At 47.7% G+C, this 26,078-nt stretch overlaps 1 protein-coding gene across 1 annotated transcript in view; it reads right to left on the bottom strand.

The window, feature by feature from the left end:
• AOX1 (aldehyde oxidase 1) overlaps nucleotides 1-26,078 on the bottom strand; it is a 738,465-nt gene that overhangs the window by 120,602 nt on the left and 591,785 nt on the right. Inside the window, exon 31 of the mRNA XM_069615435.1 lies at nucleotides 621-735. Within this exon, the coding sequence (XP_069471536.1) occupies nucleotides 621-735 (115 nt within the window). The remainder of the gene's footprint in view (nucleotides 1-620; nucleotides 736-26,078) is intronic.

The raw sequence follows: 26,078 nt of genomic DNA, 5'->3' as shown, positions 1-26,078 counted from the left end.
AAAGTGGAATTTAACTGAATTTAGTTATCCCAGAGTAGCACGTCCCTAATATGGTCAGCATAACAATGCAAATAAGTTTAACACCGCCAGAGTTTTCCAACGACCCCAGCTACAGTTCTGCATTGAAACTGCATTATAATGCGTTGCTTACAGGTCTCAGTCCCCCCCCCCACCTAAAATGAGAAACATTGAATTTATGAATTAAAGCGACTTCAGGGATCAAGCCACAGCCGTCAGCTTTGCAGGCCAGACACTTCACCACTGCACTATATAACCTGATGTGAAAGAACAAACAACTAAAGGTCAAATGTCCCATTTCGGTACTGCAAGTTCCAGGAACAACATGTGTATTGGTTCTTGGAGTTTAAAACATGCGCACATTCTAACGTTTTCAAAACACTATTAGAAGAAACTATCCTCTCTTGGTTTTGTGTGTGTGTTGATTTTATGAAAGGCAAATGCTATTCGTCCTATGCAATGTGGGCGGTTATGCAAAGCCAATTTAATGAAATGTGCATATTTCACCTTGATGTGCTAAATTGTGGCGACGAGACATGACATTGCGTTGGTTGATGAGTCCCCCCACTTTAATTTTTAGGACTTGACCCCTAGTTGCTTACCTTATGATCGCCAGTTAGACAGTCAATTTCGACCTCAGAACACGCCGCGCCGTAGACATAGTACTCGGCCAAGTGGCCTTGGCGTTTCTCCCAGTCCATCCCTCTCCCGTAGCCCCTGCAAAGAGTTAGCAACATTTAGAAGTCTACCACCGAGCCCCGAGCAGCAACATTTTCTTGGGGTTATGTCGGAAATGTCTGCTCTGATCTCACCAAGCTGAACAACATGTTGCCATGCAATGCCCTTTTTAAAGCAAATAGAATGGGCAACAAATTAGAAAAACATACAAATGTAAATGCCAGATTTCTGGGGAGCCTTTAGAATACTAGGTGGGGTGAACTGTCTGTGTTATACGAGACAACAGATCCGTTTCTTTAAGAAGTGAATTTGCTAAACTGCATTTCTTCTATTGGGCATCTTGGACAGTAACAGATCTGAGGTAATAACCACGTGACAGGAAAGGGGCAGGTGAGAAATGTACTCACCTGTAACAGTGATTCTCAAGCAACACATTCCGTGATGAGTTTCCTTCTAGAGTCAATGGCAGAGGCTGGAGCAACGACGAGCGTGCTGTGCAGGGCCGCAAGGTGTTAACAGGAAGTTCCCGAGCCCACCGGAAGCTTCACTCCCTAGAAAATGGACGTATGTAAATCTAAATAGTTCATTAGTTTTCGTTGAGTGCAAATTGTTCCCAAATGCCCCATTCCCTTTTCAGTTGGTTATGCCTGCTTGTGGCTTGAATTTGGAAAACATTATTTTCGATATTGCTTAGTTAGAAAAAGAGAACTTTCCCCTTTCCACGGGAAATTCCCCTGAGAACATGGATTACAGGGCACTAATTTTGTGGATCTCCTCGCGTCTCCTTGGACCCAGGGTCCTAGAGCCAATGATGGATGCAGAGATGGTGTCAGGGCCTTTTAACCGTTTCAAATTAAAGGGACCTCGAGACTCTGGCAGCCCCCAGCAACTACCCCCATGTTGCCAGTCAACAGTCTTGTAATTTGTTTTCACTCTAAGCAGGGAGTCCCCACACATCTTCAGATGGGCCTGGGTGGATGCAAATGTTTAGGACACACATCCTTAACACAACTCTCTCTGTTCGTAAATACCTTCCAACTCAAGCTATTTGCTCCTCCACCTCCAACTACTTCAGGGTCAGTCGCTTCTCCAAGCAACGAGTTGGTGATAGATCTCTTTCTTCGTCTGGGACCTCCCTCTGGAACAGCCTCCCTGCCTCTCTGAAACTTGAGGATGTATCTTACCATACAGCACACTTGGGCCTATAGTCATTTTCCCAAGGCCCTAGATACTCTCGCTGGACTTTTTATGAACTGTGCAGATGTGTCATGGACAGGACTGGTGGCAGCTATCTTTTCGCATTATTTTTAACCCTTTCCTGCCATGTTAACCGCATTAACCGCGCTCGGCACGAATAGGTGGCCTGGCTCCAAAATGGCCATGCCACGAGGTTCTTTGTCCTGTCCATTGGCCATCTTGCCCCTTCACCTTCCCCAGGTCGAGTCAACCCGGGTCAATCCTTATTTGGTCATGCATTTTCCTGCGAAACCCAATGCTTTCGCAGGCTTATGCATGCCTTGTGTGTGTGCCTCCAGGATGTGGGCTGAAACGTCTGAGTCCAATACACATCCTGTGCCAGAGTCTGGAGTGCCATGAATGACTGGGACCACCATGGTCTGTGATTGGTCCACGTATGGAGTGTGTGTTTGTGAGCAGATCTCCCATTGGGTCCTCTTCTTTTTGGCGCGAAGGGAACTTTGGATAAGAGGAGGCCAAAAACACCCATACCATGTCGTTCTCCTGAGTTCTCACTGAACAAAGGATAGGATCCAAGTATCCTGCAACACGAAGTCGAGTCGAGGAACCACTGGTGACCCGCTGGAAGGTTTGGCACCCTGAGCCCGCTGTCATCACGTGGGACCCCTCTGCATCTGGTTGTCCTAGAAGGTCTGCGAAGATGCTTCGACCCATTGGAATAGTGGGACCAACTACTCTCTGCACCTTCATCAAACCCTGCAAGTAAGCTTTCTCGGAAGTGTCCCTGGGCCAACCAATGGGCTGACCAGCTTACAGAGTTGCTTTTCTCTGTCACCACCACCGTTTCGAGGAGGCCCTCGAAACTTGGTATACTGTTAGCTCTGTGTCCCCGGCACCCTCACACCGAATTTCGTACACTTGGCATTCCCAGATCTGAAGTGAGACGAATGCGCCAGGACCGGAGTGCATGCAGTTACCGTGTTGCCCTGCCACGGCAACATCTTTTGCAAGTACACTGCATTTGTGACCCTCTTGCCCCTGAAGCCTGCTGCAGTGAAACTGAGTCGATTCATCCATCCAGAGTGGGGAAATCGCCACTGTCCCGTTTGGGAATCATCGCTCTATCTCAGGAACTGAAAGCCGCAGAGATGTTCTTTTTGTTGTGTTCGAACCTGCAACCCGAGTGGACTGAACGGGCAAAGTTTGGGTCCGAGTGCGCCTGGGACCGGTGAGTACTTCCAACACTAACCAGTGGCCCCTGGCTCCAAGGGCCCCTTTTACACACAAGTGGCCCCTGGGGGCCCCTCTCCTTTCCACTGCTAGTGCGAACTAGTGACTCCATCCCGCTCTCTGGAACTGCCTCAAGTGGAGGTCCTCCCTGAATAGTGGGAACTTGTTCTGCATCGCCTCATCCACCTTCCCGAGCTGCTGGAGACCCCTGAAGAGACCCTATTTTGCCCATTGGAACAACCGCATGCGCTTGCATTGCATGTACTATTGAGAACAAGGCTCCTTTTTTCTTAGGGCTTGGACTGCCTTTTAGTTAGGTGTGACGTTGATGTTGAAGGGGCCTAAAGACTATCTGCACTGCCTGTTTCCTTCCCATCTAGGTTGTCGACATATTTCATGCATTTAACCCCTTTAGACCCCAATGGTCTTGTATATACATTGTGTTGATAGTGTTGTGTTGGTTTACTTAGTGTTACTGTGATTCTTTTGCTATGGTCTATGTTACAAAGGCCTTGAAATAAATGTGTCTATATGTTTGATGTAACACCTGTCTGGAGTAATTTGTAAGTGTCCTGGCTTTGTGTGCTCATTGAGGTCCTTCAGTCACCCTCACCCCTCTTGAAACTTAGTCTTGACCGCCTGCCATAGCTACCCTGATTGGTCTGGCTTGTCCAGAGGTTACCCTGTTCCAAGAAACTAGGCTAAGCCTTCTGAACCTCTGCCCCTCCAGGTCAGAGTTCAGAAATCCATCTTAACAAGGTGTCTGTACAGTCTTCATGAGGAGGTGCATGGGTAGGTGGATATCGCAGAGGTACATGCCATTTCCATCTCCAACAGACTCGGGGGTACCATATGCTCAAGCCAGTGGCAGATTTGAGGCAAAGAGCCCTCTGGGAAGGAAAGAATGGGAGAGTGCCGCGGGTAGGTGGGTCATGAAGGTGGAGCTTAGCGGGAGAAGTTAATGACTGTTGCAAGTGAAATAATGGTGTGCTATGAGTGGACCTCTTTCATGTTTATTAAGTTGTCTTTTTTTACTGCTACAGTTGTGGGTTTGGGGGTCTGTCTGTGGCTGGAAACTGCCTGATCTCATCACTAGGTTTCGCGGACAAAATTATTTGCCCAGGATCACTCAATTTATTCAAGTGGGTGGCCTGCTCTCCTCTTTGTCACATAGTGGAGATAGATTGGCATACAGGTCAGACCAGGGAATTGGGTTACCACATGTTCTTTTGAATAAAAATGCTTAGTTCTGTTCAAAATATACATGAAGCACCTGAACTAAATTATAAGCTGCCAGGATGGTTATTCTCCATGGTGGGTTTGTCCTCTGGGAAAACATAACTATGAGAAATAGTCTCTGGGGATGTTAAAGTGTTCCAAGAAAAAGATGAGCCACTGCTCAGAAAGGCCTGGGCCGGGTGTCTCCCAGCAAAACCACACAGTAACCACTGATCGCGAAGTCCCAGGTTGTAGGAGGTTCCTCCATCCTTTTTCCCACATCTCTCCTCTCCTTAGTTCTCAGCCCTCTATTTTAAGGTTTTCCGCACCCTGTTTCATACAGTTCTTGGAGTCTTTTCTCCTTTGTTCTTAGTCCTGGGGTTAGCCCCATACTTGGAACCAGTTGGGGGATTCTGTAAGTGGGGCTGTGAGTAGCGGGCCTTCCAGGATGGATTGGAGCGAGGGGATGAGAGGAGAGTGCCCTACACCAGAGACAGGGACCTCACCAGGTCCCACGAAACCCGCCCCCTCTCCAGGTTCTTCTCCTTCAGCCACTTGCATCAATCTCTCTATCCTCCCTGGCGGCCCATCTCAAGTGTCACTCCCACAAAGCTTTTCACTATGCTGCCCTTCTTCCTAGGTGCAGCCCTTCTGGTCTTCCAGTCTGCTATCTTCTCTTCAGCAAAATTCCACTCCACATCTCTCTTTACTGCCTCCACCCATAGTCCATTACTGGTCCTCAACGTCACTGTTTCGGTTCTTTCTAGAACCTCCTCTGGGATAGCCACATTTTCCCATTTGCTTCTTTCTGTCCCCCTCTTTATCATCTATCATCTTGCCAAGGTTTCTGCACTGCTCCACCTCTTTCAATGCTCATTCTGCTTCACATGCTTCCTGTTCTTTCCTTGTCCATCTCTCCTCACTGTTTTCTCACACCAGCTGTCTATTGTCCTTCCCAGCTTCTTCCCCCCCTTTGCATGCCTCCTTCACCCTTTTAGGAAACTACCTTAGAACAATTCAGGTTCTGCATTTCCCGTATATGTGGCTCTCCTTCACAGTTTTGGCAGCCTCCCTTAAAAATACTCTGGCTCCCCAGTTCCCATCTATCTCTTTATTCTCCTTATCTCCTTTGCGTAACTCCTTCCCTACTATCCGCTGGGCCATTCCCTACACAGCATTCAGGGTCAATCTCCCCGCAAACTCCCTGCCCTTACTCTCCCTAGCTTTCTGGGTCTTACTCCTTCCAGCCCACTGCATCTCTTGGTTTGCCACATTAGGTGAGTCTTTGCCCAGCCGACTGGGCCCTCCCTGCAGCAGCCTGTCTCCTCATTATGCTCCAAGGGCTCTTCTCCAGTATCCTGCCTCCAGCTCCTTATCCAGGTGTTTTGCTTCCTGTCGACGAATGGGCTCTTCCTCCTGGCTCCACCAGCTACTGACTGAGCCCTTGGGCTCTTTTAGGGCTTCGGCCCCTCCCTCCATCCTTCCTCTGGTGTAATGGGGCACATGTGTTGTAGATGGGATGGGGATTGTCTGCTCGACTTGGCGTCCCTTGCAACACTGGTATGGGATTTGGGATTAGCTGGTTAATCTCACCCAATGGCCCTCCTTCAGCCTGAAAAACACTAACCCTAACTTCCAGCCCTTTTCTGTTTTAAGGGACCTCAGGTAGGCTTGTTTGATAGAGGAAACTTGGGAGTTGTAGTTTTATGGACCTGGATGAGCTCTGGTGTCTGCTGGACTGGAGCTTCAAGATCCCTGTGCACCATATTGGAGTTCCTAATCCCTCTTTCTCTTTATATATCTGGCAAAGGAACTGGTTAACTCTCACTGGATTACCCAGGCTTAGCACAGGCCCTCCTCTTTCTTTTGGAAGATTTAGGTGCAGTTTCTGCATCCGCATGAGGGGAGTCAAGTGTACATGTGCTGCCGGCTCTTCGGGAATGCTTATCAATTCTCTTAAATCGGCCGCAGTAGCTATGGTAACACTGTGCTGAGCCGTGGTCTTCCAGGTGTGGCATGGTGGCAGTAGCCTTGTGATCCTCCTGGTGCTGCTCACTATCCACCAACTCAGTTAGACAGGGGACATCTACATCTGCTGATCCCTTCCAAAATCTCCTGCTCTCCTCTTCCTCGCTTCTCGCCCACGCACCTTGCACATACTCCCTCTTGCCACTATCCCCATTTACTACCACTCTCATAGTACACACAACCCTATTTTGTCTTCTTGGCCCGGTGAGGTAGCAGCAAGGATAATGCTATGTCTCCCCTGTGAGGGCTAAGCGACAAGGTCCTCAGACCCACCTACATCTCAGCTTCAGTGTTCTCCAACAAGGCCCCGCTGAACGCTGTGGCCACTGAGGTGAGGCTGTGGAGGCGGGGCTTGGGGCCGGCATCCTGTTGTGAAAGACATCCCCCAGAACAATACTGCAGCATGGAATGGGACATTTCGCAGCACACAATTGCATTTTTTGCAGCACATTCGTAGTTGAGTTCAGGGCATAAGGGAGTGTTATGGTATGGGAACGAAAGCCAGGGTCCAACAGCAATTTGATTGCAACCAAGCTCTTCAGGGTAGCACATATTTGGAAACAAGAACAACTTGTTTGCATGGTGAATATGAATAGTCACTATTATTACATACGGATCAACATTATTCTAGTAAACCATAAGTGATACTGTTTTGGAAAAATGTACACTGAAAACTGAATAACTTCTAGGGGCTACCAAGTTTGGCAGAGAAGGTGCAGTGAGATCAAATGATTTCCCCAAGATAACACACTTTGGTTAACGGGTGAAGCCATGATTTCAACCTAGTCTGAAATTTAAGTACATGACAAATATCTTCCCTGCTCAAGTTGGTAGAAATATGTGTTTGGGTTTGAATACCTAAAATAATACTCTTTTTATAGGGATGACTTTAAAATACACAAGTCACAAAATAAAGCAACCTGGCAATATTTACATCATTGTATAAATATGTTGATCAAAAAGATTAGGATTAAAGATGTTTTGTTACCCTAGTGATTGGAAGCCTACACGCTTCAGCATGCTAAGCAATGATAATCTACAAAAAATCACCTACAGACACAAAGTGAATGAAAATGCACAACAAGGTCACTGTTCCAGACAGCTTGCAGCTTGCTCTGGTCCCTCGTAATTTCTAATCACCCAACAATCACACTTCAAATAGCTTATTAACAGCTTTTACAATTCGAAGAACAAAACTGCCAGAGGTAAAAGTCACTGTCAATTATCTGTTTTCACCACTAATCATTTTCCATTGTAAATGGTCTACTGAGAGGTGTTAAGGAGATAGTTAAGACCTCACTGGGAGGCTATGTGCAGCCATGCATGTTCGGCTTTGAGTGTGTGGATCAAAGAAGGGGTTCACTTCAGCGTGTGCTATTTGTTCACTTGCTAAATCCACCTTTGGCTCAAGCATTAATATGCCTCAGCACTGCACCAATGCTGTCAAGTCCCTCCTGCTTTTGATCTCTACAGTTCGCAGTTGTAAGGGATCAAGATTAAGACTTGGACATAGTGGCATGTTAAGTGTTGGTTGTAAACCTTTATTGTCAAAAGTATAAGAGGGGTTGGGAAAATCCTATCGATCCCTTTCTCTAAGAGGGGTTTTCCTGTGTTGAGGGGGCCTCAACCCCCAGCACACCCCCAAGATGATAGATGCCACCCACTGAAGCAGCCCCATTGACCATAACTGGTTTAAGTAATCATGAAGAGGCGACATGGCTAAACACACGCGTAGAGGCACCAGCTAGTTGCAAAGGAGTACACCCGAACTGCTCACTGACACCTAAAAGCCACTGCCATGATCAGCCATGAAATTAAGATGGAAACCACAGCTGCATTGATATGAATGGGAGACACTTGGAAGGCATGAAACACAGGGAGCAGCCTCACACACAGCTTTCCCTGAGAAACACAAAGCAGAGCTGGAAGTGCAGTCACTGTGCCCTACGTGCCAAGGATGCTGGTAGAAAGTGTTTGAGTTAGCAGAAAAGATAACACACCTGCAAGGGCTGAGAGATGAAATTCTTCATTGATGCAAGCAGAGAAAATAAATGTTACGGTCCCCAAACACATGACCTGAACCTGGGAAACAGCGCCCATTCATCCAAGGCAGTCAGGAACTGTTGTTCCCATCAAACTGAAGACAGAAAACGCAAACCTATAACACGGCATGAAGTTGGAGACTGAAGTGTCCTTGCTCAGGGCTAGAGGAGTTAGAGAAGTGGTAACATTAGTGGGAAACAGGCGGTAATCAGAGGCTAATTCCCCACCCATCATTTTTGCTCACATGCTGGTAAATTTCCCATATTGACTAGGCTCACACTCGCCTCCTGTGCGTGGTGCCAGGCAGAGCTATCAGATATGGCCAGGCCAATCAGATTGTCTGTCCCCTGTGTCTATACTGTTCACCCAATCCCATCTCGCCTAGGGCCCACAAATGTAACTTTTGGTTGTGATATTACATCAGCTTAAAACCTCACTACCAGCCTGTAATGAGTTGAGAATCCATTTGGACGGTGCATAAATCTGTGTGCTTATCCCTGCTTTGGATTAATAAAAGCAGAAATGTGTCATATTTCTGGACTCCTCCATTTCTTGGGCACGGGGGATTTCTCTCGGGTCAACCTCTGGTTTTTAATTCCACTTCAAGTTGCAGCAGAGGATGCTACTGTTGCCTTTGGAAACAAATGCCGTCCCCCCAGCATTCCTGCCTGCTCTCTGTGGGATGTCCAGAGATCAGAAGGTGGGGATGGCAGGCTGTGGATGTGACAGCAAGTCTGAGAGCTTCCTCAGTTCCAAGGAGTTGTTGTAAGTATGGACCCAGAAATCTAACAAATACAGGTGGGAGGGAACTGGGGGAACAGCTATGTTTTTGTCAGTTGTTTTGTGTTTATGGCTAGGGAATATTCGGTTTTAGGGAGTTTCGTTCGGGCAGTGAGCTTAGATGATTGACTCTAGGGCACGGATGACAAAAGCTATGTAAATGATGGATTCCCTGTGGGTTGGGTGTTTTAGCTTGAGCCATGAAGGATTATTTGATGGTATACCTGGGTATATTAGTTAGCGAAAGAGACTACCTTATATCACAGAAGGTGATTTTCTGGTTAAGTCTTGAAGAGATGTTTTATCCATAAGGCGATGATATAGGTACAGGATCACATGAATTATTAGTTTTCCCTGTTGGTTAGGAGACAGGAAGGCGGCCGTATACATGTTATGTTGTATTGTTATGTTTTGGTGTATTGTGGGGATTTAGAGTTCCCTCAAAGTATTGGCATTTTCACTCAAAGTATTAGGGTTTTTATTCTTTGCAGGGTTTGTGAAGTCACATATGAGGTTGCTGAATAGGACTTAAAGTGCTTGGAAGGTGAAGTGGCACTTGAATTGGCTGGAGGAGCACATGAAAAAATTGCATATGAGCCTTTTCGGGCAGAGAACACGGAGAGGGAGGCGCGTGGAGCACACCCGTGTGCATGCTGGAGGGCCTGTTGTTATTTTGAGAGAAGTGGTTCAACATTTATGTTAATTTAGAAATGCATTGTGATCCATAGTGGAGCATGGAGTTGTTGAAAAACATATTGAGGTTTTGAAGTTTTGCAAAATGAAAAATAAAATGAATGAAAAGAGATGAAATAATAATAAAAATAAAAAGTATGGCACTATTGGGAGGGCTTGAGAAGCATGTGGAAGAATAGTGATCTGGCCCAGGGCGCAGGCCAAAGTGAAGACGGCGTGTGGTGTGTGTGTGCCATGTAGTGTATGGCGAGAAATATATAAATTGTGTGTGTGAAGGAGTGTGTGGTGAGAAATATATAAACTATGTGGCTGTTATGTAGTGTGTGCTGTGAAATGTAGTAACAGTGTGTGTGTCCTGTTCGTGCCACGGCTGTTGTCTCATACCTGTGCTTTTTGTATGTGTCTCAAGTATTAATGGAGTGCAGTGCCTGGCAGGCAAAGAGCTCCCACATAGAACAACCCGTTTCTATTTAACTGCTTGAAGGAGGTCAGATTTCTGCAAGCAGGCAGTAGGAGGCGCACACAAAGTGCGCACTAGTGAGCTCGGAAGGCAACGGTACATGCAGCTGATACTTTAACCTATGTTTTGGGCAGCATGCAATCAAATCAAGCAAGCAAAAGGAAATTGTATTGAGCATCTTGGTAGGCAATTGATGTGTGATACCTGGGGCCAGCACCCAGACAAGCAGCGTTTATACGAGTGACAGGGGTCTGCAAGAAGCAGCACACATAGGAATTCGAATATAGAAAGAAAAGTGTTTGTGAGTGTCAACTTTGATTCCATGCAATAGACTGCAATGTCACTATTTACGCATTTAGGAAAAATTGTAAAGTGCAAGGTAAAGGAGACATAGGTTGTTGGCAGGGATTGGGAGGTAATTAGAGAAATGACAGAGGCACAAGGAAGGGAAGCTTTCCAAAAAAGGGGGTTTGGAAGGTTGGGAAAGAGTGTGGGGGGGGCGTATGGAATGTGATTTGGGAATCAGAAGAGGAGTGGGCCATGAAGCAAGTTGATTAAAGAGGGTGGGGTGATTTGAGGCGCTTAACGCACAAGGTTGCACATTTATAGTGGGATAATGAATAACATATATTGTAACACAAGCATATGTTCCATGTTCTTGATTTCCCTTTCAACAATTCATCGGGGCAAATGCTTGTTGAAAAAGAAAAAGAGCATTTCAGGATGCTTCTATGCATAACAAGGCACTGTTCATTTGCATGTTTTGTAGGATTAAGATTCCTGGCAGAGAGTAGCCGAGCAGACATCTGTAAGGCTCTACTTTACACACTGTATTAACAAGGCATCAGTTCTTGTGTTGGAGGTTCAGACATGTATTTTTCTGCAGCGTTTTGGCCCACTCAATGGGAAACCTCAGTTCTGTCTGCATTTAGGACTGCAGACCCTCCTGTCGCCAATTGGTGATCTGGGGCACATACAGTGAACGCAGTTACAAGCAGATTAGTAGGGCATAGGCATGTATAAACAATACCGTGTATTTAGTGAGCAGAGCGATTTTTGATTGACATTGTCAGGGAAGCAAAATATATTGTTTTAACACTCACCCTGTGAAAGGGGAGGTGGCTTGTTGGGGACGATCAGAGAGGATATTTTACTTGAAGGAATTTAAGATCGTTTTTTTTTTTTAATGAGGAAGGGGCAATGAAAGGAGAGCGTGTTATGGGGATAGTGTAAATGGATGGGTATGGATGCAAAGAACTCCTTTGGTTTAACAAACTGTTCAGTTTGATAACATAAGCAGCTCTGCTGTTTTAAGGGTGATACCATGCCAGATATTTTTCAATCCTTTCATTCGAGCACTGCCCAGAGAGAGAGAAGGGGAGCACCAGATGCATTGCAGGACGATGAGCTGGCAAAGGAAGGTTTCCCCACACAGTGAGGCAGGGATGGCTTCAAGGGTCAAGACGGGGCCGCAATGACACAGGCGGACATTATAGGAAGTAGGAAGCCTTGTATATGAAAGGCACATACTTCAGCTGTGCACACAATGATAGCAGGAAGGAAGGGGAATGTGGGCGTAAGATTATGACATATTTTTCAAGCATGCAAGGAGAGAAAAAGAAAAGGAGAACAAAAGACGAGGGCAGAGAAGCGCAAGACTCAAGATGGGGGGACATCATACGCGGTGCAGTGTATAAACACATGAACAGTGTCCCCAGGATCACACAGTGGCAGGTGCATGCGCCTGCGCGTTGAACTCACATCACAGACAAATGTAGCCACTGCAGGCAGCAAGGAAATGCAGATGCACACACATAGACAGGGGGTGTAGCACATTGAGGGGGACACTGGTCTGGGAGAGCATGACACTTTGTACATCGTTTAGGTCAGCATTGTGGGGTTAAAGGAGAAAAGGGAGCGCGCCATTAGAATGGGAAATAGTTTCACATGAAATACACATGCAGTAAACATGAAAGGCACACGCAGAGGAGGGAAAAGTGACAAAAAGCTACGAGCATGCTTCAGATGTGCGGCGGTGAGTGGGGACAGAGTGACTTCACACGGATAATAACAAGGGAGTAACAGTGGGGAAGGGAGACCGCTCTTTATGAAGGAGCATGTTGACTCATTCGATAGCTGGAGCCGTGTTAGTATGAAGTGAGTGAGTATTTAAAGTAAGAATACAAAAAAACAGGAAGGAGAATTTGACATCAAAATCAGATGTTTAACTGGACACAGGATAATGCCAGGAAGCACAATGTGAAAAATAGGAATGCCCGGCCAGTAAGGAATCGACATATCAAGCTAAGTAAAGCATTTTGTATATTATTAATGGACTCACAATGTGTCAATGGGTTTAGGAATGACATTATTTCATGTAGCATCGTTGGTGCAGAATAGCAATGTAAAGGGAAGGTGCAACGTTTGAGGAGGAAGGTATTTGTGGGAGGGACGGTTAGGTGGATAGAGATGGCAGGTAGGTACTGGGGAGGTGAAAGGAGTGTGGGAGGTTCCCTATTGGTCTCTAGGGGAGGAGAAGGAGATGCAGGTAAGTAACAGGTAGAAGGTGAAGGAGATGTAGAAAGGTTTTCAGTGAAAAGCATCTTTTTTACAGGACAAGGCGCACAGATCAAGCATGGCACTTGGAAGGTGGCCCTCAACAAAAAGCAAAGTATCCTTTTTATGAAGTGCACACAATGTAAATAAGTTAACATGTATACAAATATGAAATGTCTTTTCTCCATGATTTGAAATGTAATGTTTACATGAGCTGTGTAACTGTATGTAGAAAAGAGGCAGACATGAATGTGTAAGAGATGGTAGGTAGACTTGTGTACACATATCGCACACCTGCATGCACTCACCCATCACCCGCACTTGTTTCAGCGATGAGAAAGGTTAGGGAGGTGGTCGCAAGGGTTTGCAGGAACACCACAGCACAAAGAAGATGGACAAGGGGAAAAAAGAGACAGCTCATACAGGCCTGCCAACAAACACGGCAATCCCAAAGACAAGTTCAGTGTTAATGGAAACAGGAAAGCATCCTGGACATTGTGTGAAAGAAATCGCCATCACATTGGCCAAGAGCACAGAAATGTCCAACTCATCACATGAAGCAATCACACAGCAGCAAGGCCAAGGCACCCCATGCAGCAGAAGAGAGAGAGCTCATTAAAAGGGGAGTAACATTCTGCTCATTACTTTATCATGACATTTCCCCCCATTTGGTCTGTGCAGGACAAATTAATTCAGCATACGGATGTACCCAGGGGAAGAAGAACAGACGTGGCCAGAGCTGGAAAAACACTATGTTGTTGTCATTTTTGTTTTGTTTTTTGTTTCTCTCATGATGGTTAGGAAAAAATAAAAGGGACAGTTAATGCTCCAGAGAAATTAGGAGAGCACCGACATAATGAATGACATTTAGAATAGAAGTAGGGTGGGTATCAGGCATATGAGATGTGAAGGTGATGGAAGAAATAGATAAATAAAAGGAAGTAGTTGCAAGCATTTAGGCAATGATAGGATGTTTTAAAGAAAATGTATATAGATTTCTTGAAACTCACCCGGTTTTCTCTGTGTTTCGAGTGCAAAAGGACTTTTAACTACATACCAGAGGGATGTACAGCGAATGACCCACGCATCTGAGACCATGAGCAAAGAAAGAAGGACTATCTCCAGGAGGGCCTGTGGGACCCATCCTAATGCCCAGATGTGACAAGCTGGGACATAAGAAAAACCCTCTGATTGTGTGCTCCCCAACCACTGTGTTTCCTCATAGTGTTAATGTTGTCACCATGTAGTGACTGACCTACTACCTAGTACTTATACTTCAGGTTCCTCAACATGGAGCAACTCACAATATAGATGGTGTCCAAGCAAATGACAAAGGGGAATAGGAATAAGGGAAAAAACGTTGGGGGGGAGAAGAAAGTGAATTTTGGGGTGGCAACTGTTAAAAGAAAAACAGGAAAAGAAAATTACAAACAGAATGATGGGTACCACTAGGAGTACTGGAGCGTGCCTACCCTGCGTCTGGTGGCACTGGTCACCCGTTGTGCATCGAGTAATTAAAATAATGGATAGCTGGGAAATTACACACTTGCAACCTGTGGAATTGCACCGCTGGGAAACATTGTGTCTATGATTGTTTTATACTCTGCTGTCTCTACTTCTGTTCCCTCCTAGGAATGTGGCAAGGTGTCAAGACGCGACAGTGCTCCGTGTGGAGAAAATGGAAATGGCTGTATTCTGTGGTGCTGTTACATTATCCTCGTGATGTGTGTTGCAGGTCTATTAGTTACCAAGATGATACCCGCAGTAGGACAACTACTTATGCCACCGATCGGGCCAAAGTAGGATTTATGATTTCTAACATGACAGGCAATGCATTGGCCTGGGCCACTCCAACCGTAACCTCTGCTACTCTGTTGCTTTCTAACTATTCCACCTTTATTCAAGCCCTGAAAGATATGTTCGACAGACCCAGATTACTGTATTCAGCCTATGAGTCATTGCTGGATATAAGACAAGGTGCTACAGATGTACTGGCCTATGTTACTACATTCAAGAAGACTGCAGCTGAAGCAGGCTGGCCCGAGACAGCCCAAAACACCATATTTCAGAGAAGACTTAACAAAGACATTAAGGACGAATTAGCAAGAGTCGCCCGACCTGCGTCTTTGGCAGAGTTAATCTCCATCGTCCTCCAAATAGAGTTCTGTTTGGCAGAAAGTAAGGAGGAAAGGAGAAAGACGTGGGGTCCTACTGCCTCCACGCATTCTTTACTGCAGCCCCCTAAAGCAGAATCACACACAGTCGATGAACCCATGAAGATTGGCACCACCTGTGGTCCCTTGACCCCGGCTGAGAGAAAGAGAAGAAGAGAAATGGGTCTGTGTATTTATTGTGGTGTAAAGGGACATCTCCAGAAGGACTGTCCGGATGTACCCCATAGAAGGCAGGGACATGACAGACCCCGATCCTAGAAAGGACCAGGAGTCGGGGTGTCATACATAGTCCCACTATCGTTTCTCTGGTACCTGCTGAAGACATTGTTTCTCGATTCAGGGTCCTAGCAATCACTCTTTTTGTCCCCAACAGCCCTCCCATTGAGGTGCTGGCCCTATTGGATTGCGGAGCAGCCGGGAACTTCATGGACACTCTATGGGTGGAGGAGAAGAGGATCCCTTTCTCCGTGAAGACGGAATCCCAACTTGAACTCAAACAGATTCAATTGGATTGCCATATTCTTGAACCTAACAGGATCACTCCTGATTCTCATATATTCCCTGTTTCACCCTCTCCTTCCTCATTGTGTGCCTCCTCCATGATCTGGCACATGTGCCCACCTCCAACCTTCCCAGACGCACCCCTGCCAAATGTTATTTGCCTTTTTTCTGCCCTTCCATCTACTATCTCGCTGCTGTATGCCTTTTCTGTCTTCACCTCCCACCTCTTCTCCCTTGGTGTCTCCTTCACTATCCTCACTCCTTTCTCCACCTTTCTCTGCCTCCCGCTACCTCTTTCCATGATATTCTTCATAACTTCTCTTGCCATATTTTCTTTTTCTTCCTCTCTCATCCCCTTTAATGACCTATTACCTCCACTCCTCCCGCGTCTCCAAATCCCTCTTGCCACCCTCCCTCCTAATTCTGCCCTCCTTCTCCCTCCAACTGCCTCTTTGTTGTAGGCTTGCTATGGGATGTGTGTCACTGTGAGTGGAGTGGAGTGAATGGAATGGAGCGATGGCATGGTGAATGGAAAGTTCTGTGTGTGTGTGTGTGTTGTGTGTGTGTTGTGTGTGTGTTGTGTGTGTGTGTGTGTGTGTGAAGGTTCTTATAATGGCAGCTGGATCAGGGTGCTGGCTAGTGTTGGATGTGCCTGTGTCTGTCACGATATCTACATATCTACTGTGTTTAAGTTGGAGCATGTGTTTCTGTTTCTGGAGAAGAGGAGGGATATGATATGATATATGGCATTTATAACGCTCCTATACACAAGTGTTTCAAGGTGCGACACAGCAAGGGAGGGGAAACAGAGGGAAGACAAAGACAATGATCTTACTAGGCCAGGTGACATTGAGATTGCGCAAGTTCAGGGGAGAGGGGAAAGAGAAAAGTGCGGGGGAGTGGAAGGAGGGGCAGCGCAATACATAGGATCAACAGTAAAAAAAAAAAGAAATAACTATAGGTAAAAAGTGGGGCAAGCTTGTGGCAAGTGCAGGGGTAAGTACGCCCATCAAGTGTCAAGAGCTGGTAGGGGACTGTAGGGATACAGTGCAGGTGTGCAACTGGCAGCGGAGGGGACCTGGGCCCGATATCAGAGGGTGGCCAGGTGACCAGTGCAGTTTCAGTCGGGAGTTCAGCAAGGGAGAGGAGGAGAGAAAGCAGAAGCAAAGAGAAAGGTCTTGAGGTGCTTCCGGAACCAGAGATGGTTCTCCTCACGTTTCAGGGAGGCAGGGATGCTGTTCCAGAGGGAGGCCCCAGACGAAGATAGAGATCTACCACCAACTTGTTGCTTGGAGAAGCGACTGACCCTGCGGGAGTTGGAGGCAGATGAGCAAAGAGCTCGACAAGGAAGATATTTAGGAAGAGAGAGTTGAAGGTATTGAGGCCCCATAATGCCTTGTGGACAATGCAGAGGATTTTGAACTTAATCCTCACAGCCACTGGGAGTCAGTGTGGAGATTTCAGTCCTGGAGAGATAGGATGTCTGGGCTTCAGGCCAAGGACAAGTCTTGCAGTCCTGTTCTGGATGAATTGCAGATGGCGAAGAGTAGAAGCAGGCAGATTTAGAAAGAGGCTGTTGCAGTAGTCCAGCCTAGAGAGAACCAGAGCTCTGGAGACAGTGAGCTTCTGGGGAAAGGAGAGGAAAGGAAGAATACCCCTGAGGAGGTGCAGCTGGTAGTGTGACTTCTTAGAGATGTCAGAGATGTGAGGAGAGAAGGAGAGTGTGGAGTCGAAGATGACGAGAGATTTTTAGTCTCACATGTGGGAGCAGGAAGAGGGCCAAGGGAGGTCGGCCAGAGAGCTACAGGAAAGGAGGGAGCAGGTGTGCCAATGAGGAGAATCTCAGTCTTACTGGCATTAAGGCAGCGATCATTCGTGGCACACCACTCCTGGATGGCGGACAGACAGTCAGATATGAGAGAAGGTGAAGAGGTGGCGGAAGGGAGCCTGAAAATGAGCTGAGTGTCATCCTCATAGCACTGAAAGTTGGGACAGAGAGTGGCAAAGTGGTGGGCAAGAAGTACCAGGTATTAGTTGAACAGCCAGGGAGAGAGGTTAGACCCCTGGGGAACACCACAGGTAGAGATAGAGATAGAGGAGAGGAAGGATCCAAGTTGGACCTGGGAGGGTCTATCAGAGAGGAAAGAGGTCAGCCAAGCCAGGGCCTGATCGGTGATGCCCAGGTTATCACGGAGACGGTTGAGCAGGATGGCATGGTTGACCGTGTCAAAGGCAGAAGAGGGATCAAGGAAGATGAGGACACATGGGGTATTGGAATCAAGGTTGGAGAGCAGGTCTTCACAGATGTTCAGGAGAGCAGTTTCTATGCTTCTGGCAGCTCTGAAGCCAGACTGATGGTCATGGAGACAACCAACCAATTCAGTGTGAAGATTAAGCTGGGAGATGGCCAGCCTTTCCAGGAGTTTGCCCAGGAAAGGAATGATGGAGATTGGGTGGTAGTTAGCCGGGCAGGAGGGGTCGGCTGAGGGTTTCTTAAGAAGAGGGTGCACAAGGGAATGCTTCAGGGGGAAAGGAAGACTCCAGTGGTGAAGGGGTGGTTGCAGAAGTCAGCTAAAGCAGGAGCTAGGGTGTCAATGTGGTCCTTGATGGTTTAAGAGGAACAGGGAAGAACCTGTTTTGACGAGACTCTCATAGATCGGACTTGTCTAGAAACCTCATCTGGGGAGAACAGGGGAAAGGCAGAGAAGGAGGGAGGAGAGGTGGCCACAGAAGGGCCAGAGGAAGAGAGGGGAGTGGAGGGAGGAGGAGGAGAGGAAGAGAGAGAGGACAGGATGTCCTGAGTTTTAGAGATGAAATGAGAAGCCAGGGCCATGCAGAGGGCCTGGGAGGGGACAGGAGTGGTAGAGACTGCAGCAGGATTGGCCAGCTCCTTGCAGATTTTAAAGAGTTCGGCTGAGCTGTTGGATACTGCAGAGACACAGGCTTGGATGAGGGCTCTCTCCTTGGTGCGGACAGAGAGCCGGTATTGCTTTTGGAGCAGGCGGCAGGCCAGTTTGTCAGAGGGTGTACAGGAAGCACGCCATTTCTTCTCAGCCACCCTACACTTGCATTTAAGGGTGATGAGGTAGGTCTGAGTCGTACCAGGAGTTGCACTTGGCTTTGGGCTTCAAGTGGATCCTCTTCCTCATAGCAGGAGCAAGAACATCAAGAGTATCAGATATTGCACAGTGGATCATAGAGAGGGCTGTGTCAGGGTGTGAGTCAGCCGAAGAGGGACTGGGGGTGAGAAAGTGGCAGCGAAAGCCTCAACTGACACACCCTTCATGGGTCAGATAACCGAAAAGGTAGGTGGCATTGCTGGAGTTGGCTTGGCCTGAGGGGAGGAGAGAGTGAGCTGGAAGGAAAGGAGAAAGTGATCACTCCAGGAGAGAGGAGTGATGACAGGGATAGAAAGGGGAAGGTCTGTAGAGATCAGAACATCCAGATTGTGCCCTGCAGAGTGAGTAGGGCCAGAGGGGAGGATAGAGAGTGAGAGCGAGTTGCAGAGGTCGCAAAAGAGTCCAGAGGAAGGACAGGAAGCATCCAGGTGGATGTTAAAATCTCCAAGAAGGAGGAGTTGAGTGGTCGAGACCAGGAGGGAGGACGAGAAGCCCGCCTACTCAGAGAGGAAGGAGGAGATCTGACCAGGTGGCCGGTAGATGGTAGCCACAGTAAGGGAATGGCTGGGAGAGAGAGAGAGAGAGAGAGAGAGAGAGAGAGAGAGAGAGAGAGCATGCAGACGAGGCATTCGAAAGAGGAGTAGGCCTGCGTAGGAATAACAGAGGCAGGAATCCACTCAGGCAAGATCAGGGCTACACCCTCTCCGGAACGATTGGACCTGGGCATGGAGAGGATCTTGTAGTTGTCAGGGAGGAGAGTGTCAAAGCTTGTGACAGAGCTGGCAGTGAACCATATCTCTGTGAGTCAGAGGACACCGAGGTCAAGTTCTTCAAGGAGGCGGCAGATGTCAGAGGAGTGTTTGACAGCTGAGCGAGAGTTGAGAGTGGCAATATGAAGAAGGTTGCTGTCCTTGAAAGACTTCTGGGGAGGGGTACAAATCAGAGGTACGCCCTGCAGAGGTTTAGAAGAAGCCTGAGGGGGGGGCAGAAGAGGAAGGAGAAGAGGGCAAGGTAGCCAAGGAGGAGACAGCAGGGCGAGGCAAGGAAGCCATGGAGGGAAGAGAGGGGACAGCAGGAGAAGAAAGGAAATTGATGAGGCACAGGAAGCATCTATCAAAGAGGAGAAGGTTGGCCTGAGGGCCTTGGACCAAGATGGTGCCATTCAGGTAAACATTAATGATGACCTTAGAAGTGGAAGGAGGCCAGGAGAGGCTCCTTCCGTTTACCACCATTAATGAGAGAAGAGAAAGTAGAAAGCACAGAGATAATATGGAGAGTCCACAGGTCCGGCGAGGGAACGACAAAGAGGATGTCGGTGAGTTTTTGCCTGGAGGAAGCACTGGTATAGGTGTCAGCGATAGGGAGGCCTGGGTTGGAGACCAGGGTGTCCTTTTTAAACTTCTTCCTACCAGATGTAGTGAGGAGAGCAGGATAGTCGATAGAGAAGCAGTTAGAAAAGATAGGAGACAGAGAACACCATAGAGTAGGTGGAGAGAGGAGAGAAGAGGAAATGGGGTGGGTGTGGGGGAGAACACTAGGGAAGGACACAGGGAGGGGCGCAAGCAGATGAGAGAGAGATGAGACAATAGTAGACAATTGGACAAAACAAGAAGAGCTCAGACAAAAGTAGAACAGTTTGCTAGATTAACGCTTTGCTAAGAAGGCAAAACCAAGGAAGGACAGCACTACTTTCACAAAGCAGTTAAGATACAGGAGAAAACACAGAGAGTCCTGTATAGTGGGAGTGGAGTGGTTTGTGGGTGGAGTTTGGTGTTTCATGCTGTGTTCTTTTCTGTCATATCATGTTGTGTTTCCATCTGCCATTTTAGTATGGTTTTTCATAATATGCCACTGCCATTGGTTTTTCAGCATTTTGTCACTGATGTTCTTATTGTAGTGAGGTGTGAGGTTTGGTGTATTTCCTTCAAGGTATGGTGTATCAGTTTGAAGTTTGGTGTCATCCTGTTTTTAAGTTTTGGAGGGGGTTTTCCCTAGGTAACTGGTTAGGGCTTGTTTCGGTTTGTTTGGAGTTGGGTTCCTTTCTTTGTTCTGCATGCTGGCCACATGCACACTTGGTAGTGGAATTGTCTTCTGTTTGAGGTGGGTCTTGTGCATTTTCCATAAGTCTGTTCTCTATTGAGTTGTTGTGTAAAGGGAGAAGATTTGTTGTAGGTTTGCTATGGGATGTGTGTCTCTGTGAGTGGAGTGAGAGGAATGGAGTGATGTCATGATTAATTGAATGCTCTGTGTGTGTGTGTGAAAGTTCTTACAATGGCAGTTGGATCTGGGTGCTGGCTAGTGTTGGATGTGCCAGTGTCTGTCAGGATATCTACTTACCTGTCACTACTTACCTGCTACTCTGGAGCACGGAATAAACATACCTGAAGAAGCCTTGGGTCAGCGTTTTCATTACCCACGTGGCTACCACACTTTGGGTGGTGGAAGGGAGGCCTGGTGGGCGGTAGGGAAGCATTTGGGGGTTAGGGGATGGAAGGACAGCAAGCAGAAGGGTGCCTGGTTGATGTTGTGGCGGGTGTGCCCATTGAAGTCATTGGAGATGAGAATTTACTGAGGTTTTCCTTGGAGCTTGATCCCATTAAAGCCTAATGAAGTCAGTGGACTTGCCGGGATGAAGGTGTTGGGAAGGAGAGAGGGTCTGCCCACCCCCTATGCGATGCTGAATCAAAAATAAATCCTAAGAGAGCATATCCAAGGAGCAGGGGTGTACATAAAGGAGGGTGCACAATTCCCTTAGTGCATGCATTACAAGCTAGATGGTAAATGCAGGTGTGAACACCATTTTAGCAAGCGGCAGCCATCGTAGAATTTAGGCCCAAGTGCGGTGAACAGCATTTTGTGTGTTAGTATTAGACCCCTTGAATGAGCAAGTGAAGTATGTGAGTTGTTAGTGTGACCTCGGCTCTCCACCCGAGCCAATCCCTGTATCTGCCAGGTGCATTGTTACAACAATAAAATAACATTGCTTGTGCAAGTAGCTAATTAATTGTTAGGCCAGCTTCACCGCAGATGACAAGCCCAGTGACGCCCACATGGATGAAGATGGACAGATGAAGACCGACAAATGAGCAGGCATCCCATATGGAGCAGGCCCTACATGTATAGGGCGCCTGCAATCCGTATTGTAGAATTGCACTACATGTAATGGCGTCATTAGTGATGTCGGTTGTGCTTATAATGTGCTGCACATACCTCCGGAGCCCAGAACGTTCGGCAGCAGCAAGGTTCTTTGCTTATGCACTTCTATTTTGTAGAAATAAATACTAGTTATCCTTGCAAGTGTGTCTTGAGTCTTTTTCCCTGATGGGCTGTATTTATTCTGGTGTGAGCGTGAAGGGGCTTGCCTTCATTTGGTGACCCTAACCTGATCATAGCGACCCCCACACTGACGGAGGCTTCCAACCTGCTTCTCCTAAGGGGCCAGGCCCACCTGCAGCAACCAGTCCCAGAGGCGTCAGTCCCAGAGGTGTGCCAGAGCCGTTTTTACCGAATTCCTGTCTGCTCTTTGAAGCGGGGCGTGGCTTCAGAAAGAGTGCAGGCTGTTGTGGGAACCCTATGATGGAGGAGTTTGGGTGAACATGCATATGCGTGTATACCTTTGCAAGTGATAAAAAGTATGGGAGTGTTATATTGGGAAGAGTGTGGGTGGTGAGTGAGTGGAGGACGAGGTTGTATGGGGTGGGTGTGATTTTTTGCTTTTATTATTATTGACTTTTTAAGGAGTATATTACAGAAAGGAAAACAGGAGTATAGGGAGCCTCCCCGAGTGAGGGGACAAGGTTGAAGTGGGAGAATGGAAGACCAGGCTCCCGTCCTTCACCTCTCGCGCTTGGCCTAGAGGGTCACGACCCAGACACCCGCCACGAGAAGAGTTTGTCCATTTACCAGACGACCAGATACCCTGGTACAGGAACATACGGATGTGTCCATCTGCCTGCCCAGCAGCCCGCACTGGCCATGCCGACACCTGCGGCACGGATCAACTAGACTAAAATCTACACGTCGTTAGAGATGCCATGACGACCTAGACAACGGGAAGCACATCTGTACAAATATACACACTGGACATTCCCACACCAATCTACACGAAGAATATACTCAGTGCTATGACGTAGGCGACAGGCATATTCACGGACGTGCATCTTTATTATTTTTACATAGGCTTGCAGAATGCAGAAACGCAAGACGCGTCATGAACTCATCTACTAGCTTGCTCACGCTTCTCTTGAAACCAGTTACCACCATGAGAAGTATAATGAAGACACGATACTGGTCATGAAACTATATGCTCCTATAACCTAAAGCACCTGTGCACCAAACGGACCACTTATGCACCAGGCCAAGTAGGCCTCAAACAAGAGCTCCCGTGGACATTAACAAAGCAAGAGTCAGGTTGCTGATCCTGCAGAATGAGCTCGGCGAAACAACCAGCCAAGGTCGCAATGTTGCAAACCCACAGTCCAAGAACAAATCATCAAAGGCACGATGTTGCAACCTCGTACTCCGCGCACCAACGTTAAAGTCACACCGGCAAATTAAACCAGGCGCGCAGTAGAAAAACAATATTAATTGTGCAGAATTCTGCCTCTTTCACGGTCCCTCCCCACGTGACCAAGCCGAACCTGACGAGATGCCAAACCCAGGAGAACAGAGGCGTCTGGATCCCTCGCTACGAAACACCGGCAGATACACTTGAAAGACTCAATGGACATCTGCGACAGTGGGAGCGGTCTGCCTTCCAGCTATGAATAAGTCCTCACATTGTCTGCACGTACCCATAGTGAAACATTGTTGCACCTTGCAGGTACACCGAAAGCTGGGAACAGCGGTGGTCCCAGGCTGGGAAGCTCACGGGCGCACCAATCAGAACATGGGGCTCTTATCACTGACGCCAGTAATATTAGCCAATCCTCAGGAGTCTTAATGTAACAATTCTCATGTATCTAATTGTAGGGACAACCCAGATATACCACCTGACTACCCTTTGTCCACTAACATCGTTCTCTATATGTGTGCTATACTAACCCTACCACTCGAACACCCAATTAAGAGTGGCGATAGGTTTTTTGTTAACTTTCTGAAGTGACGCAAGTAGCGCGTCATAATACAGTAAAAAGGGCCTGCGAGCCCCACGATTGTGTGTGTGTCAGGACGGACGCGTACGCTCCTTGACCCATCCCTGCCGTTTTGTCTAATAAACAGCAGAGTCACCTTGCTCCTTGTGTGTGTCTCATACTCTATCTCATCTGGGATATACACGGGAGGAGTTGGGGCCTCCCTGCCTGGAGGTCTGCGGACGGCCCGGCCGACCCCGGCAGAATTTCCCCCCGACAAGTTGGAGGCACTGCTGAGATCTGTTTAAGATCGACTTTTTATTTTTACTTTTTCCAGGCACTCCCGTTGCGAGGAGGCCCGGCGGCGCGGCCCCCTCTGCCGTTGCCCCCTTCTGAGGACTACAGGACCATCGCGGAGCTGCGAGAAGACCGGACAGCGCAATCCGGATATTGGCCCTCGGGAGCCGGTTGAGAAGTATCCCGCCTGCGGTTGGCGAGTGTCCAGACGTGGTCCAGACGAGGGGAGGTGGCGAGCCGCTTGGAGGGGTGCACGCAGTCGAGCGGCCCTGCATCGAGAGAACTTGGTGAGCATGACACGCACAACGAGCAATGCGAAATTGTGAGGGAGGGGGAGGAAGTAAATAAGGGAGGAGGGAGGTGTTGTACAGATGCGCGGCGAATGTCTAACAACTTAGTGTTGCTAATGGAATGAATGGTAGCGAAACGAGTGCGAGAGCAGTCGGCTACGTCACGCGAAGGAGGGGGGCGGAGCACGAAAACATCACGTGTGGCCGCTCGTAGAAACTGATTGGCCTAAGTCGCGACTACGTGTAAGGGTGGGTGTGTGTGGTTTCCTACGATTTGGCATTTATTGATCAATGAGTAGACGAGGTTCCCTATTGTTCGAGCAAGAAACTCGATAGGTAGATGACGTTTCCCTGTAGGCGGTAGCTAGTTGCCTAGTTGCCCAATACGGAAGATAATTGGCTGGTTAAGCCCTCCTGTTGAGGGGCGTATCACACGCGAGGCGACGCAGCGTGCGCAGTCCGATTATATTATTGATTTGATTACCTTGTTCCAGGAGAGACAGGAAGACAGCTGTAGGGTTAGCGGGGGTGGATTGCAAGTGTATTTTGAACTTAAAAAACATAATAAGAATGTACCAGTAGCTCGAAGAGATCGGTGACGTCACCAGTAGGGATTTAATAGGATATCGCGAGCACAAGGAACTTTGGGTTTGAGAGTGGTGGGGAAGAGAAACATGATAAGGGAGCGGATACGGAGATAAACGATAGACGAGTGGATCGGAAGAGGAGAAGGGGAGAGGGGCGTGGCTGTGCACGGAGAACGCCGGCCACGGCAAGTGTAAAAGGGGGAGGAGAATGGGGAAACAGGACGACTGTATAAGATCGTCGTAAGGGGTACGCAGCCGCAGGGGGCTGCGTGCGCTTCGGCCGCAGGGGGCCGTAGGGGAAGGAATATACAATATAAAATCATACATATATATATATATTTGTTTTTTTTTTTTTTTTTTTTTTTTTTTATTTTATTGCATAATTTGTCAAAGGATTGTCGTAAGTCCCCACACTTACGGGGCCAGGTAAACAATATAAGGTTGCATATTGTAAACTGCTAGTGGAGGGAAGGGTAACAAGTGGAGCACCACTATGTCATACGGGACAGGGTCGGGAGGGTGGGGGAACACCCTCACTACCCCACTACAACACATATGCACCACACTGCCACCCCATAGGGAGAAATTAATTAAGTACAGCATAGAGTGGACCCAGGGGACGGATAACAAAATGTTAACACCATGGCCGCCTAATGGTAGTTTCGATCCATATGCCCAACATTCACTGCTAAACCATCTGCACAATACATACAAGGGAAAAAGTTGGCAAGCCATGTGGAGGTGTTTAACTTATGGAGGATGTTCCAGGGGTCTCGACCAGGACCAAATGGTATGTTCACTATGGGGGAAACACCGGAAGAAAAGGAGATTAAGAAAGAAGGAACGGATGGGGAAAAGGGGTGTGAAAGCACAAAGAATACGGGGAACGGAGGACAGGGAGGAGAAAGGATTGATAAATCAGACGACATAAAAAAGGAACCGAGCAATGAGATACCCATAACACCGGGAGTGAAAACAGAGGGAGGAGGGTTGTACCCTTTAAGAGAATTAGGAGAAATAGAAGGACAGTTAAGGGCGGCTGAAGGATACTCAAACCCGGCATACAGCCCTCCACCATATGTGGCTCATAGGAAGATGACAGTGGGGGAGGGGAGGATTGGAGAAGAGCAGACTGTA

This window comes from Ambystoma mexicanum, chromosome 9 (genome assembly GCF_040938575.1).
Source record: "Ambystoma mexicanum isolate Mex_15411 chromosome 9, UKY_AmexF1_1, whole genome shotgun sequence".
Lineage (NCBI taxonomy): Eukaryota > Metazoa > Chordata > Amphibia > Caudata > Ambystomatidae > Ambystoma > Ambystoma mexicanum.
This window is presented reverse-complemented; position numbering and strand designations above follow the sequence as displayed.